The sequence below is a fragment of the Microtus pennsylvanicus genome, chromosome 3, assembly GCF_037038515.1.
Source record: "Microtus pennsylvanicus isolate mMicPen1 chromosome 3, mMicPen1.hap1, whole genome shotgun sequence".
NCBI lineage: Eukaryota > Metazoa > Chordata > Mammalia > Rodentia > Cricetidae > Microtus > Microtus pennsylvanicus.
Genome location: NC_134581.1, coordinates 99860582 through 99874315, shown reverse-complemented (window position 1 = coordinate 99874315; position 13734 = coordinate 99860582). Strand labels below are relative to the sequence as shown.

General features: G+C 40.5%; 1 protein-coding gene across 1 annotated transcript; it reads right to left on the bottom strand.

Annotated features, from left to right (window-relative positions):
• Window positions 1–12154: 12154 nt before the first annotated feature.
• LOC142847250 (olfactory receptor 7A10-like) lies at window positions 12155–13093 on the bottom strand. The gene has a single exon (XM_075967968.1). It carries the CDS (start codon window positions 13088–13090, stop codon window positions 12155–12157), a length of 936 nt encoding a protein of 311 aa, XP_075824083.1. The 5' UTR covers window positions 13091–13093.
• Window positions 13094–13734: the final 641 nt, after the last annotated feature.

Below are 13734 nucleotides of genomic sequence, written 5' to 3'. Positions count from 1 at the left end.
AGAGGCAAGGCTGTTGGTATCTCTGAAGGGACATCAATTGCTTGTTCTTGAATAGCCCAAATGGCTGGATTTCTCTGTTTGTAATATCTTTTAATATTATTCTCAGAAATATAGGCTCTATAAGTAGCAGGAATGTTGATTTGGGTATTCCATTGTTATAATAGGTCACGACCCCATAAATTCATTGCAATATTGGCTACATATGGCCTTAATTTTCCTATTTGTCCCTCTGGCCCTATACATTCAACCCATCTCGTGCTCTGCCCTACTCAAGATAGGGTTCCAATTCCCAGAAGCTGAACATTTACATTCTGAAGAGGCCAATATGGACGCCAAGATTCTGGAGTAATGATACTTACATCAGCACCTGTGTCCAGCAGGCCAGTAATAAAAATGTCATTTACACACACTCTCAGCTTAGGTCTTTGATCATTTATAGAAGTTTGCCAAAACACACGTAACTCATCTTTCTGATCATTATTGCTTGTAACAGTAGGCATGTGGCTTCCTAATTGTCCTGACGAGGCATGTTCTCTGCAGAAACTGGAAATGACTGAACCATGTTTTCCATGGGGGCCTGTGAGGCCCCCCTCTCACGTTTCCCATCTGTATCAGGTTGCCTTGTCTATCTCTTGTAGACCTGCATTCATTCGTCCAGTGTCTGCCTTTTCCACATTTTCTACATAAAACTGAAGGCTGAGTCCTCCTATTTCTGTTATTTCTATAAGATGCATTATTATTATTTCTGAAAATCTGTTGTTTACAATTCCTTTTCATATGACCCATTTTGCCACAATTAAAACATTTGGTATTCTGGTGTCTCCTTTTACCATTGGAAATTGCTTCTTCTACCCATGCTTCAGTGCCATAGTCAAATGTATCAACATTCAGAGTATGCAAGAACCATTCTTCCAAGGGCGCTGATCTGAGCTTTAAAGGCCCCAAAATCTTTTGGCATTCCACATTTGCATTTTCATAAGCCAAAGACTCAATCATTATACATCTTGCTTCTGGGTCAGATATCCCTATTTGTACAGCCTTAGTTAGTCTTTGTAAAAAGTCACTAAAGGGTTCTCTCTGACCCTGTTTAAGTCTGACAAATGATTCCATTGTCTGTCCTGGGTCTTGTACCCTGTCCCAAGCCCTTAAGGCTGCTGTAGTACACATGGAGAGTGTGTTTTCATCCAAATTAGCTTGTTCCTGAGGGTCGGAAAAGAGCCCTTCACCTAGAATTTTATCTAGGGAAATATCAATTCCCTTTGCCTTTTCCTCCTGTTCTAAAAGTCTAGCCTCATGCCTGAATAAGCATTTCCATTTCAATTGCAGTCCACTCTCAAGGACTGCAGAGCTCAGCTGAAGCCAGTCTGAGGGGGTTGCTCTGCTTGTTGTGGCCCAAGATTTTAGCATCTCCTTAACAAAAGAGGCATGCATCCCAAAAGTCATGACAGCCTGTTTAATTTCTTTGAGATCATTCATACAGACAGGCTCCCATGTATTCCTTGATGACCCTAGGGTTTCTGGAACCAATCACCTTCTCTGTTGTTATTACTGGAAAGGCAGGTAGAGCTGTAGGTAGAGCTTTGTGGAAATTGTCCCGGAGGGATTTACCTACAGATGTAGTTAAAATTAGCCTTTCTACCCTTTGCTCTTCTTTATCAGAATTTAGAAATTCCTCAATCTTTTCAATTCTATTCACCATTGCCTTCTGCAATGTCTGAATCTCCTGTCCAGAATTATGTTCCAAAGCCTTCATTGAGGATTCTAAAGTATGAAGTTTGTCCATTAGAAATAACTTCTCATCTTTGGACATAATTTTTATGGCATAAACTGTGCCTTCTTGTATTGACAATCTTTTCTCCAATCTGTCATAAGCTCTAGACAAAATTCAATTGTCACATTCATCAGTTTTGATTCTCTCAGTTAATGTTTCAGTTCCTACAGAAAGGGACTGCTGGAGCTTACAATCCAAATCAGCTGTTCCTTCTTCCATAGTAATGAATTTCTCCTTAACATCAGCCTGTACCTTTTCTAAATTTTGCTCAGTTAACCGAGTCATGTTAAACAAAGACCTGTTCTCTTCCTGGAGAACTTCAAACTGATTCTTGAGAAGATTGTTGTCATGCTCAATAATTTTTAAACGTTCAACCTCTGCGTTAAGAATCCTGGATTTGTCTCTTAAAGACTATCATATTTCTATTATCAAACCATATAGTGCCAAGGAAAACTATGAATCCCAGAAATATCCATAGATGTGGGGTGATAGACACCTCTTGTAAAATCTCCCACATGGTACACTCAAAAAGGCTGTTAACGTCTAGAATAGTAACGTTTTCAGACATTTTATTTATAAAAGAATTTTTTTTACCTGCAATGACCGGTTCCTGCCAGTGGTGGCGAAAGAGTCCACTTGAGTCCACGTGGCCTAAGTCTGAAATAAATGACTCAAAAACAAAAATTGGAGCAGACACCAGGCTGATAAATAGCAATTGGGCAGGAAGGGGAACAGAGAGAAAGCCACCAAAGTGAACAAGTCAAAGGGATGCATGGCGTGGAGCCAGCTCACAGGGACTGCAGCGCCTCCCCCACTGCCATCACATGACCCGAGCACTGGGCGGAGGTGGGAGGGGAACAGAGCAGAGCTGTGTACTGATCATGCTGTTACAGAAGCGTTTGTACCACTGTCAGGTAGGGCGGGGCGCACAGACTTGTGATGTGGGGCTGAATCCAAACCACAGGGACTAAATCTCCCATCCTGTTTGCCGACTTTCTAGCAGACACCAGGAAAAATTGAGTGGCTATAGATTTCCAGTGACTCAGAATCTCAGCTGCTTCTAGGAGCAGTGCTGAGAGGGTACAATCTGCGCTAAGAGAGAGACCTCCAGAGGGGGGGTGCCGCTGGCTCCCAGCGGTCGCCCCCAGGTGCCTCCAATTTAGGGCAGATATCTGCAAAGCCTCACTGGGTGCCAAATATGTAGCGACGTAAATAAATGCAGGCAGATTGTAGAGAAATATATACAGCTTTAATGAAGAAATTAACTTACAGGACCGAGGTTCCCGCGGAGCACAGGAAGCAGGAAAAGGGGCACGTGGTCTCCCGCGCACCCGATTTATAAGTAAACATTCACGCGGGGCAAGCCCGCCCCCTAAGGGGCTGGCTTAACCCTACACATTTAGTTCATCTCTGTACTGCTGTAGTTCCTAATGCCACTCATCTTGTGGACAACTAGATACCTCCAATGCATACACCTGAATAACCACTTCTGGTTCCAACCACTGTCCAGTACTGAACATGATTCTTCTAATGGTGTTCTGGCTGGTTTTATGACAAACTGACACAAACCAGAGTCATTTTAGAAGAGATAACCTTAGTTGAGTAAGTATCATCAAATTGGCCTGTAGGCAAGCTTCTGATGCATTTCTTGATTGGTGATTGGTGTGGGAGGGCCCAGCTCCCTATGAATAGTGTCACTCTGAGCTAGTAGTTCTTGATACTAAAAGAAAACAGGTAGACATATCAGTGCTCTCCCACAACGAAATGCTCACCTACTCAAATCAGTTCTCAAACAGTTTCTAGATCTATTAAACATTTGCATTTAAAAAAACAGAAGGGCATTGCAGAAAAGCTAAAATTTGCTATGAAACAGAGATTAAGGAATTGCAAGGAGATCAGCCCCAAAGGATACATCTACAACACAATTCCAGGGGATAAGTCCCAAAGAAACAAGAACAGAAGATAAAAAAAATAGTGATAGCCAGGAGACCAGGAAATCTGCTGTGAGATGGTGACTCCTAGAAATGACAGAAAAGCTACATGGATGATACCTTAGTCATTTGACTGCTTACACAAGACATGACCAATAACAACACATATGCTAACACGGATGAGAGAAATCTCACAGGGTTCTAGCTCTAGACAGAAAAACTAAAGGCAACTAATAAGTATTGAGGGGGGACTAGGACTCTCCTAGGAATGAGTCCCCTTTAATTAGTCAGAGCAGGCTGAACTCTCTCTCTCTCTCTCTCTCTCTCTCTCTCTCTCTCTCTGTGTGTGTGTGTGTGTGTGTGTGTATGTGTGTAGAAATAACAATCAAAGAAAAAGAAGACAAGAATTTCAAAGGGATTCAAGGGGTGCATGAAATGGCTTGGAGATAAAGGATATGGGAGGAATGGAAGGGAGGGGAGTGATGTAATTTGTTTAAACTTTTTAATACAAATCAATAAATACATAATAAAAAGGAAATCAGGCTGAGCAAACTATAAGGAAAAAACAAGTAAGCAGCACCTCTCCATGACTTGGTGTCAGTTCCTTCCTCCAGCTTTCTACTCTGACTTATTGGGCTGATGGAATATGAACTATAATCCTAAGACAGATGGGCTTAAATTTTCATGGTAATTTCGCAGGGTCATTCGTCAAAGCATAACCTTTAATAGGGCAGTTTTGTATTTCCTTTTTACATAACCATATGGCCAGAATATTGGCCAACACCCTTGCATTAATAAAAATTCAAACAAATAGGCAAATAGAATGCACTTTATCTCATTGAAGTGACTGTTTTTATCTTCTTCTTCAATAAGAGCAGAACCCATCCAAAAGCAAAGCAGTTCTTTACAGGTGAGCTGAGAAACATCCACAAAATATTATACAAGCAGCAACAATGGAATTAAACAGATGCTTGGGTACTTCTCCTAAGTGGTTACGTGCACATTTGCAGTAACATTGTGTGTAAATCATTTCCATTTTATTATAGAGATTTTCTAAGTACTACCCTCCCCCATTAGAGTACATCTCTGACACTGCCTTGAAAAATTATAGACATTTCACATTTTTTAAAGAGTAATGTAGTAATAAGGAGCAGTGGCGGGGCTGCGTCCCCAACACCCCAGCCGCCTGCTTGGCTAGCTTTTGCCCCGAAATAATTACACAGACACTGTATTCATTTAATCACTGCTTGGCTCATTTCTACCTAGCCTCTTCTAGGCTAACTCTCGCACCTGGACTAGCCCATTTCTTATCATCTGTATAGCAGCGGTCTTACCAGGAAGATTCTAGCCTAAGTCCATCCTGGGTCGGAGCTTCATAGCGTGCATCTTCCCTGGAGCGGGGAGCATGGCGTCTCTCTCTGAGGCGTCTGCTCTGGAGAGGAGAGCTGTCGAGTCTGAGCTCACTTCCTCTTCCTCCCAGCGTTCTGTTCTGTTTACTCCACCTACCTATGTCCTAACCAATAAAATGGGCCAAGGCAGTTCCTTTATTAGCCAATGACCTTCCTCCATCATTTCCCCTTTTTTGGTTTAAACAAAAAAAAACGGCTTTAACTTTAACATAGCAAAATTACATATAACGAAACAGTTATCAAGTAAAAGTTACAATAATCTTTATCATAACTAAGGAAAACTATAACTATCTATTCATTCTTCAACTCCAGCAAAGACTCCAGAAGGATATAATACTACCTAAGTAAACAAGAAATAAGAAAACTCTAGAAATGACAGAGACATCTCGCTGCCTGGACAGTCACCCAAAGTTCCTCTGTACCGTTGGGGCATCCATCTTCAGTCTACAGGCCCATGGTATCCAGCAGACATTTCCATAAAGCAGGAAAATTCAAAGTCAGTTCAGTCACTATTTGTTGTGTCCTGCAGAATGTCTTGCAGACTCTTTCATGAATCAGGAACCCCAAAAGATCATCTCACCTTAGGCAAGTTCAGTAGTCCTCTCTCTGCGGGTTCTCTGTGTCCAGTTTATGCAATAGTCCAGGCAAGAGCAGTTTCTTGCCCAAATGGCTATCAAACTCCATAACGAGCCTCTTCGATGCCCATCTTCCTCTTGAAGTAGATTGGTGCTGCCAGGAGCAGAGTGTCTCATTGTCATGAAAAGTCCTCAGTTATTAAAATATTTTAAATACCATATTCTGTAGCCTTTGAGAGATATGAAGAATGCCTATCTGAAATATATCTTTATATATCTAAAAAATCTAACTAACATGACTACAAGCTTGACTATTACTGATGATTATCCATTAACAACCTATATTTCTTAATTATACAGTACATTTTTAAATGAAGTACACAATCACAATACCTAATCAAGATCAAGAAATACATATAACAAAATTGACCTTAAAATCTATACCAATGCAAATTATTCATACCTATATCATTTCCCCCTTTAAATGTAAAAAGACATTTATAAACAATATTTTGGGAACATGGGCGCAGTTTTTTTCTCTCCAAACTGCTTCCTGCTGAATGGGGGCGTCGTTAATTAGGTCTTTCATGGTATAACCTGTGTGCTAGTTTCATCTCAGTTGGCAGTTGAGTGGTGTAATTTTTTGAGGGTGTTCACAGGAACTTTTTGGGAGGTCATGGTCCATCATACCAAATCAGGATAGAAGAAATCCAAAGGGTCTGGTCCTCTGTGAAAACAAAAGAAGACCCTCTCCAAAGCATAATATCCTTAGACCCAAATTCTGAAATTATACCCTCATGATATCTGTTCTGGTTCCACTTGGCAGCCCATATAATGAAATGTCTCTCTGTACTTAGCTCCTTCACAGTCAAAAATTTTAAAGAAAACACAATGTACAAAATCCAGACTCTCTGTGAATTTTTCATTTTACGGGGCTTATTTTTCTTTATTTCTTTTAATCTCTTAACTATCTGTACTCTGTCTCTTTAAAGACTTTACCTTTTTTTTAAACCATTAACTTTATTCTCTATATTCTTTTTCTTCTCTCTCCCAAGCCTACGTATATTCATCCAACAGTGTGACTCATTTAGTGGTCTGAATCTGTCCTATTGTGAATCTACAATTTTTTACTATCCAGGAGCACTTTTGATTTGTGCCTTTAAATCACTAGGCACTTAAGAATCTAAGCTGTGACATTCCTATGTTAACTTTTTGCTTTTTGAGCGTATATCTGTAGACCAGGCTGTCTTTGAACTCTCGGAGATCCGCCTGTCTCTGTCTCCCAGGCATTGGGATTAAAGGCGTACACTACTACACCTTGAACTCACAGAGATCTGTTTGTCTCTGCCTTCTAGGCACTGGGATTAAAGGCGTGTGCTACCACACCTTGAAGTCACAGAGGTTTACTTCAAGAATTTTAACTTTTAGTCTGCATATATTTTAACACTATAAATCATTTAAAATTTTTCTTTGTCTTTGACGTTCTCTTTACTGTATCTCTGTTTTACTGACCACATGAGTCTTTAATGTACCAAGCAATATCAGTAGGACTAAAGCCATGGCTTTGACGGCTGGATCCTTAGCTTTCTAGCCTCATGGCTGAGGTACTGGCTGTAGCCATGTTTATAGCCACAACTGGCGTTTCAAGGTCCCTGCCAGCCAGCGAGCTACAACAGACAACACTCAAGTCCTCTCTCTGTAGCCGGCCCTCCTGCCTCAAACAGTTAGAGTTTGCCCTGGCAGGATGGCCCAGAAAGCCGGCATTTTTAAACGCGCAGGTTTTTTCCTGCTATGGCTGAAAACCGAAAAGCATGCATTCAGCTTTTCGTCAACACCGTTAGAGTGTTTCGTGGCAGGACCTCTTAATGAGCTGCAGGCTTTGCAGCTAAAGCTGAGTCAGGAAGCCTCTCTTAGACGAGGTGCTTGCTTGCCTCTGGCAAGCAGAGTAGACCCGAGAAATTGACATAAGAAACATGCTTTACTCTATTCTTTTCCAAGCTTTCTCAGGCTTTCTGTGGACTCAGTTAGCCACACGCCTGGGCGTCATTTGTAGTAATAAGGAGCGGCGGTAGGGCTGCATCCCCAACACCCCAGCCGCCTGCTTGGCTAGCTTTTGCCCCGAAATAATTACACAGACACTGTATTCATTTAATCACTGCTTGGCTCATTTCTACCTAGCCTCTTCTAGGCTAACTCTCGCACCTGGACTAGCCCATTTCTTATCATCTGTATAGCAGCGGTCTTACCAGGAAGATTCTAGCCTAAGTCCATCCTGGGTCGGAGCTTCATAGCGTGCATCTTCCCTGGAGCGGGGAGCATGGCGTCTCTCTCTGAGGCGTCTGCTCTGGAGAGGAGAGCTGTCGAGTCTGAGCTCACTTCCTCTTCCTCCCAGCGTTCTGTTCTGTTTACTCCACCTACCTATGTCCTAACCAATAAAATGGGCCAAGGCAGTTCCTTTATTAGCCAATGACCTTCCTCCATCAGAGTAATGATTTTTTACTGTCATAGTCTTATTCATAATACATTTTCATCTTTCACAGTGTAGTTGCAAAATGCAGTATACAGATCATTTGGGACAATCATTTTACATCACGGTGAATAGCTATTGGGAAGAACAACTTTTTAAAATCAAAATTCCCTCCCAAAATTGAGACTGGAAGCCAAGCTTCATCACTCTTTGGGTCTATAGAATCATGGTTTTTAAAAGCAAGTTCAAGAAAACAAACCCCAAATCCAAAGTAACAAAAAAAGTTCCTGTGATGATGAAAACCTATCAGTGGTGTGCTGCAGTTAGCACTTAGTTTAACACTGCACAGCTCCCTGCTTTGACAGTACCCTTTCTCTATATTCCTTTCCCCAAGCTTTGCACCCATACCCCACAACCTCCACCACCAATTTCCCTCAAAAAGCAACCAAACACAGGATTTGGGGGTTTGCTCAACAGTAGAAAATGTGCTTCCTGAAAATCATGCCCTCAGTTCAGTCTCCACTCCTCCTCCAAAAACCTATCCAAATCTATGGCCTGGGGGTTTGGAATCAACAGTCAATGTGAAACAGGTTTGATGTGGTCTTTTTCACAAATGCACCAAATCCAGCTGGACCAGAACTGAACGAGCATGTGATCAAACCGAACTCTCTGAATGTGGCTGCCAATGGGGGCAGACTGAGAAGCCATCAATAATGGCACTGGGACCTGTTTCTACTGCACGTACTGGCTTTTGGGGACCCTAATCTATTTGGATGCACACCTTCCTAGGCCTGGATGGAGGGGAGGGCCTTGGACTTCCCACAGGGCAGGGTACTCTGCCCTCTCTTAAGGAGGGAGGGGGAGAGAGGAGGAGAAGTGGGGGAGTGGGAGGGAAATGGGAGGAGGGGAGAAGTGTAAATTTTTTAATGGAAAAAGAAAAAAAATAGTTGCGTAATGTGAAAAGTGGAGAAAACAGAAGTTTCTTAGCCATGTTCTCATGTTTTACACATGAGGAAAAGGAATTGAAAGTCAACAGTAAAACCAAACTGGCTTGCCTGCTGCCTGGGTGATTATAGAAATACCAACTGTGGGAAAAATATTTGAACTTTTCTTTTTTAAACCCTAAAGCAGTGTTTCCCATCCTTTCTAGTGTTGTACATATCTTTAATACATATGTGGTGACCCCAACCATAAAATTATTTTCATCGCTGCTTCATAACTGTAAGTTTGCTACTGTTATAAATTGCAATGTAAATTTCTGATATGCAGGATATCTAATGTGCTGTTACGAGTTGGGGGACTTCAGCTCCAGGTTCTTTTCAAGTAATATCTATGAGGACTCTGTGCCTTTCTCCCCAGAGAGTGATGAGTAACCAGACCAAGCAAGAGAATTGTTTTTATGATGATTCTTTACTTAGCAACTTCAATATCCAATGCATCAATGGGGTTTACAATCTTAATAGGCATGGGAGATTGATAATGGGCAACACACAGGCACTTCAATATCACAATTATTAATTCTACTAAGCCTAATACATAAAACCAATTCATAACCTTAATCTAACATCACTTATTCATAAAACACTTCTTAACCTTAATACTACTTATCCATTATTTTTCTATAAAACACTTCTTAACCTTAACTTATCCATTAATATTTCCTAATCTTATCAATTATCCATAAAATATCTCTTAACATTTCACATACTAAACTTATGTATTAACACATCTATGCTCTTCTCTTAACATCTCATACACACATGAAATAGCATCATACGACCTGGTATTCCCTGGCTTAAAAAGGGCTTTTTTAATTTCTTTAGGCTGGGCTCTTGTCCACACTGGGGGTTGGGTAGCGTAGATTTACTGTTGACCCCATAGTCTGCGCTCAGGAGATAAGGTCCTGATGTTCCAGGCTGGTATCTGGTAAGGCCTCGGACTCGGCTTTTCAGGTGACCGAGTCTTGGGAGACAAGGCTTTTAGTTCTCTACTCTCGAAGACAAGGCTTCGCTCTCGGGATGGCAAAGCATTCTGTCTGCTCAGAAGACGAAGCTTTGCTCTCAGGATGGCAAAGCATCCTGAAAGGCAGAGTATCTAGTCTGTTCTCAGGAGACAGACCTTCAATGTCCACTCTCAGGAAATGAGGATTTGCATTCGGGATGCAAGGCGTTAAATATCTGTTTTCGGGATTCGAAGCTCTGTACTTGGGAGACAGAGCATTAAATGTTTAGGCAAGGCATTCAATATTGCTGCTTTTCGGGAGGCAGGCTAGGAGGATCTCTCTTTTCACGGAGGCCTGGTGCCAGAGCCATTGTGAGAAGTGAGATAACCGTCCTCTTTTAAGTCAGTTCAAAATTGGCCCTCGTTTGATCCTTCCAATAACCGGATGTCCTAGGTTATCAGTATCGACTGGCCACAGAAGGGTGGGGGTCCCTCTTGTGTTGCAAGATTATTTTGTTACCACAGTTGCTGGGTGCAGCCCCCACATCTGGCAGGGCCAGATGGGTGTGGCAGCCTTTAAGCGGGCAAATGTTCTCTTAATATTTCACCTTAGTAAATTTCCACACCACACGCAAGAAGAAATGCTTTTACATTACACCAAGTTACATTCATTCTTATTCTATAAATTTCCTGCTCTATCTACACTACAGATTCCCCTTTATTTATTCATTCAGAGGAATCTGCTTCCATGCTCATTACATATGCCAAGCCCAAAAATATAGTTCCTGTATTACCATGTGATCATGGCAAATCTTCCATCTCTTATTGGTGAACATTGAGTAGTCTGTGTGATATTTACCAATGTAACATTTAGTAACTCCAAAGATCATTAAATAAAGAGTAAGATACATTTAAAATGTCTCAGCTAAAGGAAACATTAGTAGCTCATCTGTAGAAATCAGGATTTCTTTTTGGACGCAAGCTTTAAATACTGTGTGAAAATGGTGGCCAGACATTGTGTGCCATGGAGTAAATGAGGGGGAATCTTTGGGTTTCGATTTGAAAGCTGTGAAAATAGCAACCAAAAGGATTCCCAGCCAATGCGGCAGCCGGGAATGCATAATAAACAAGATTGAAAAAGCGAGACGCGCTATCTAACAGACATTTCAAATTTTAATATTATTTTATACCCTTTAGTCATAGGGGATAATATATTCATGAAGTTATAGCAAATCTCTTAGATTAAATACTTTATATACAATAAAAATTCATTTCTCACAATTCTGAAGATTGGAAAATTTAAAATTAAGAAGTGATAGATTTGATTTCTATTGAGGGCCAATTTTCTGGCTCATAAACGGTACCTTTCTATTATGTTCTTATGTAGATAGCTCCCTAGGATCTTTTGTTTCTAAAAGAAGCTTTATTTCTGAGGGTGCCTTCAGGAATAAATGCAATTGCTTTCCAATTTCTCCCTTTTAATAAAATCACATTGGTTATATTGTTTTAACATACAAGTCAGGGATACAAAAATGCTCACATCATAGATCATTTCAATATGTAATAGCAAGGTTGGAAATTTTCAGGTCTAAAATCTCAGCAGTGATTTCTGAGTGGTGCTTACAATCTTTCATGGTAATTTTCAGCCTGTACCGAGAGATACTGTCTACTAGTAACATACATTCTAGCATGTGCCTCATTAATGAAGCATTTATAGCCACAAGTATTGAATACCTATACATGGACTTAAGTTCTATAAATTAACTATTTCATAACTTTTGTCAAGCAATTCATGAGTTGGTATTTTAAAGGTTGTATTGACCTACAAAAATGTAAACATTATAATGAAATCAAGAAATGTGTCACAAAAAAAGGGAGAAGGATAAAACTGAAAATAACAAAGGAGGCATCTCATAAGTTTCAGATAAAGTACTCACAATATAATTTTTAACAAAATACAGGAACAAACTGAATAGAATTTCTACATGATTAATAAGCAGAATTTCTTTAGCCTACTGCTTTACTTCTATCAGCTCAGAAACCTAAAATCGGTGACCTTATCACTTAACAAAAAGTATTCTCCCAAGTGTTTGTAAGGCCTTCTTAATGTCGTTGTTCCTCAAGCTGTAGATGAAAGGGTTCAGCATGGGTGTGACCACTGTATACATTACTGAGGCCACCATGCCCTTCCAAGAAAAGGAAGTTTCATCAGAACTAAGGTACACACCAAGACCTGTCCCGTAGAATAATGAAACCACTGAGAGATGAGAACCACAAGTGGAAAATGCCTTATATTTTCCATCTGTTGATGGAATTCGCAGAATGGAGGAAACAATTTGAGAATAGGAATAAAGGATCGCTGAAAAAGGAACAAAGCCAAGAATACAAGTCACAATATAAAGAAGGATATGGTTGAGCAGTGTGTCTGAACAAGCTACAGTTAGGGCCTGAGCAAGTTCACAGTAAAAGTGTTTAATTATCTGATTCGTGCAGAAGGATAATCGCAGCACCAACAGACTCTGGACCAGAGAGTATAGGCAACTGATGAACCAGGACACAAGAACCAGCAGGCCACACAGTTGGGGGTTCATGATTACTGGGTAGTGAAGGGGGTGGCAGATGGCCACAAATCTGTCATAAGCCATCAGAGTGAGAAGAAATGTGTCCATGCCTCCAAAGACCATGAAAAAATACATTTGGGTGATGCATCCTGCATAGGTGATGGACTTGCTCTGTGTTTGAATGTTTACCAACATCTTAGGGATGGTTGTAGAGATGAAACAAATGTCAGAAAAGGACAGGTTGGAGAGGAAGAAGTACATGGGAGTGTGCAGGTGGGAGTCAGAGCCGACGGCCAGAATGATGAGTAGGTTCCCAAGTACAGCAACCACAAACATGAGTAGAAACAGTCCAAATAGCAAGGGTTGATACTCTGCATCTTGAGAAAACCCCACAAGTAAAAATTCTAAAATAATTGTTTGGTTTCCTGTTTTCATGTTGTTGACATATGGGAGAAAAAGAATGAGAAACATATACCACACAGTCTCTAAATTCTGTCTTTTTATTTATTGAGATGAAAGACACAATCAAGATTTTACTATTAAAACTTAAGAGTCCAACATATTGTCACTTATTATAACGATTGTCTCACAATGTTAACCAACCTTTCAGAAACTTGCCTTTTTTTTTTCATCTGTACTTAGAACCACTAACTCTACAAAGTTAAACCACATGAAGACCAGGGAACCTTCAGATTTTTCAAGCCAAAATGGTTTTTTCTAAATGCTGGAAATCCTTTCTCTAGAGTGGATCCACTCTGACCTCCAATCTCATTTTGAAAACTTTTCAGTGATTACATTAATTCTGATCATTCAGAAAGGCTTCGCTTTGTGAGCATGATCATACTCTCTCCTGTATCCATTTCTTTTGAAGTTTTTGTCTTCTTTTTAAAAATTTTATCTTCTTAATGCCTGCCTGTTTTCATGTATGCGATACACTTCTTGGCTGCTCAGATGACTCCCAACTCCATCAGGTCTCAGTACCAGCTGATTCTTTGACAGAGGAAGATTTCATACTGTTTTGGCAGATGAATTAATGAATCAGTGAACATATGAAAAAATAATTTCCACTTCTGTGGCAT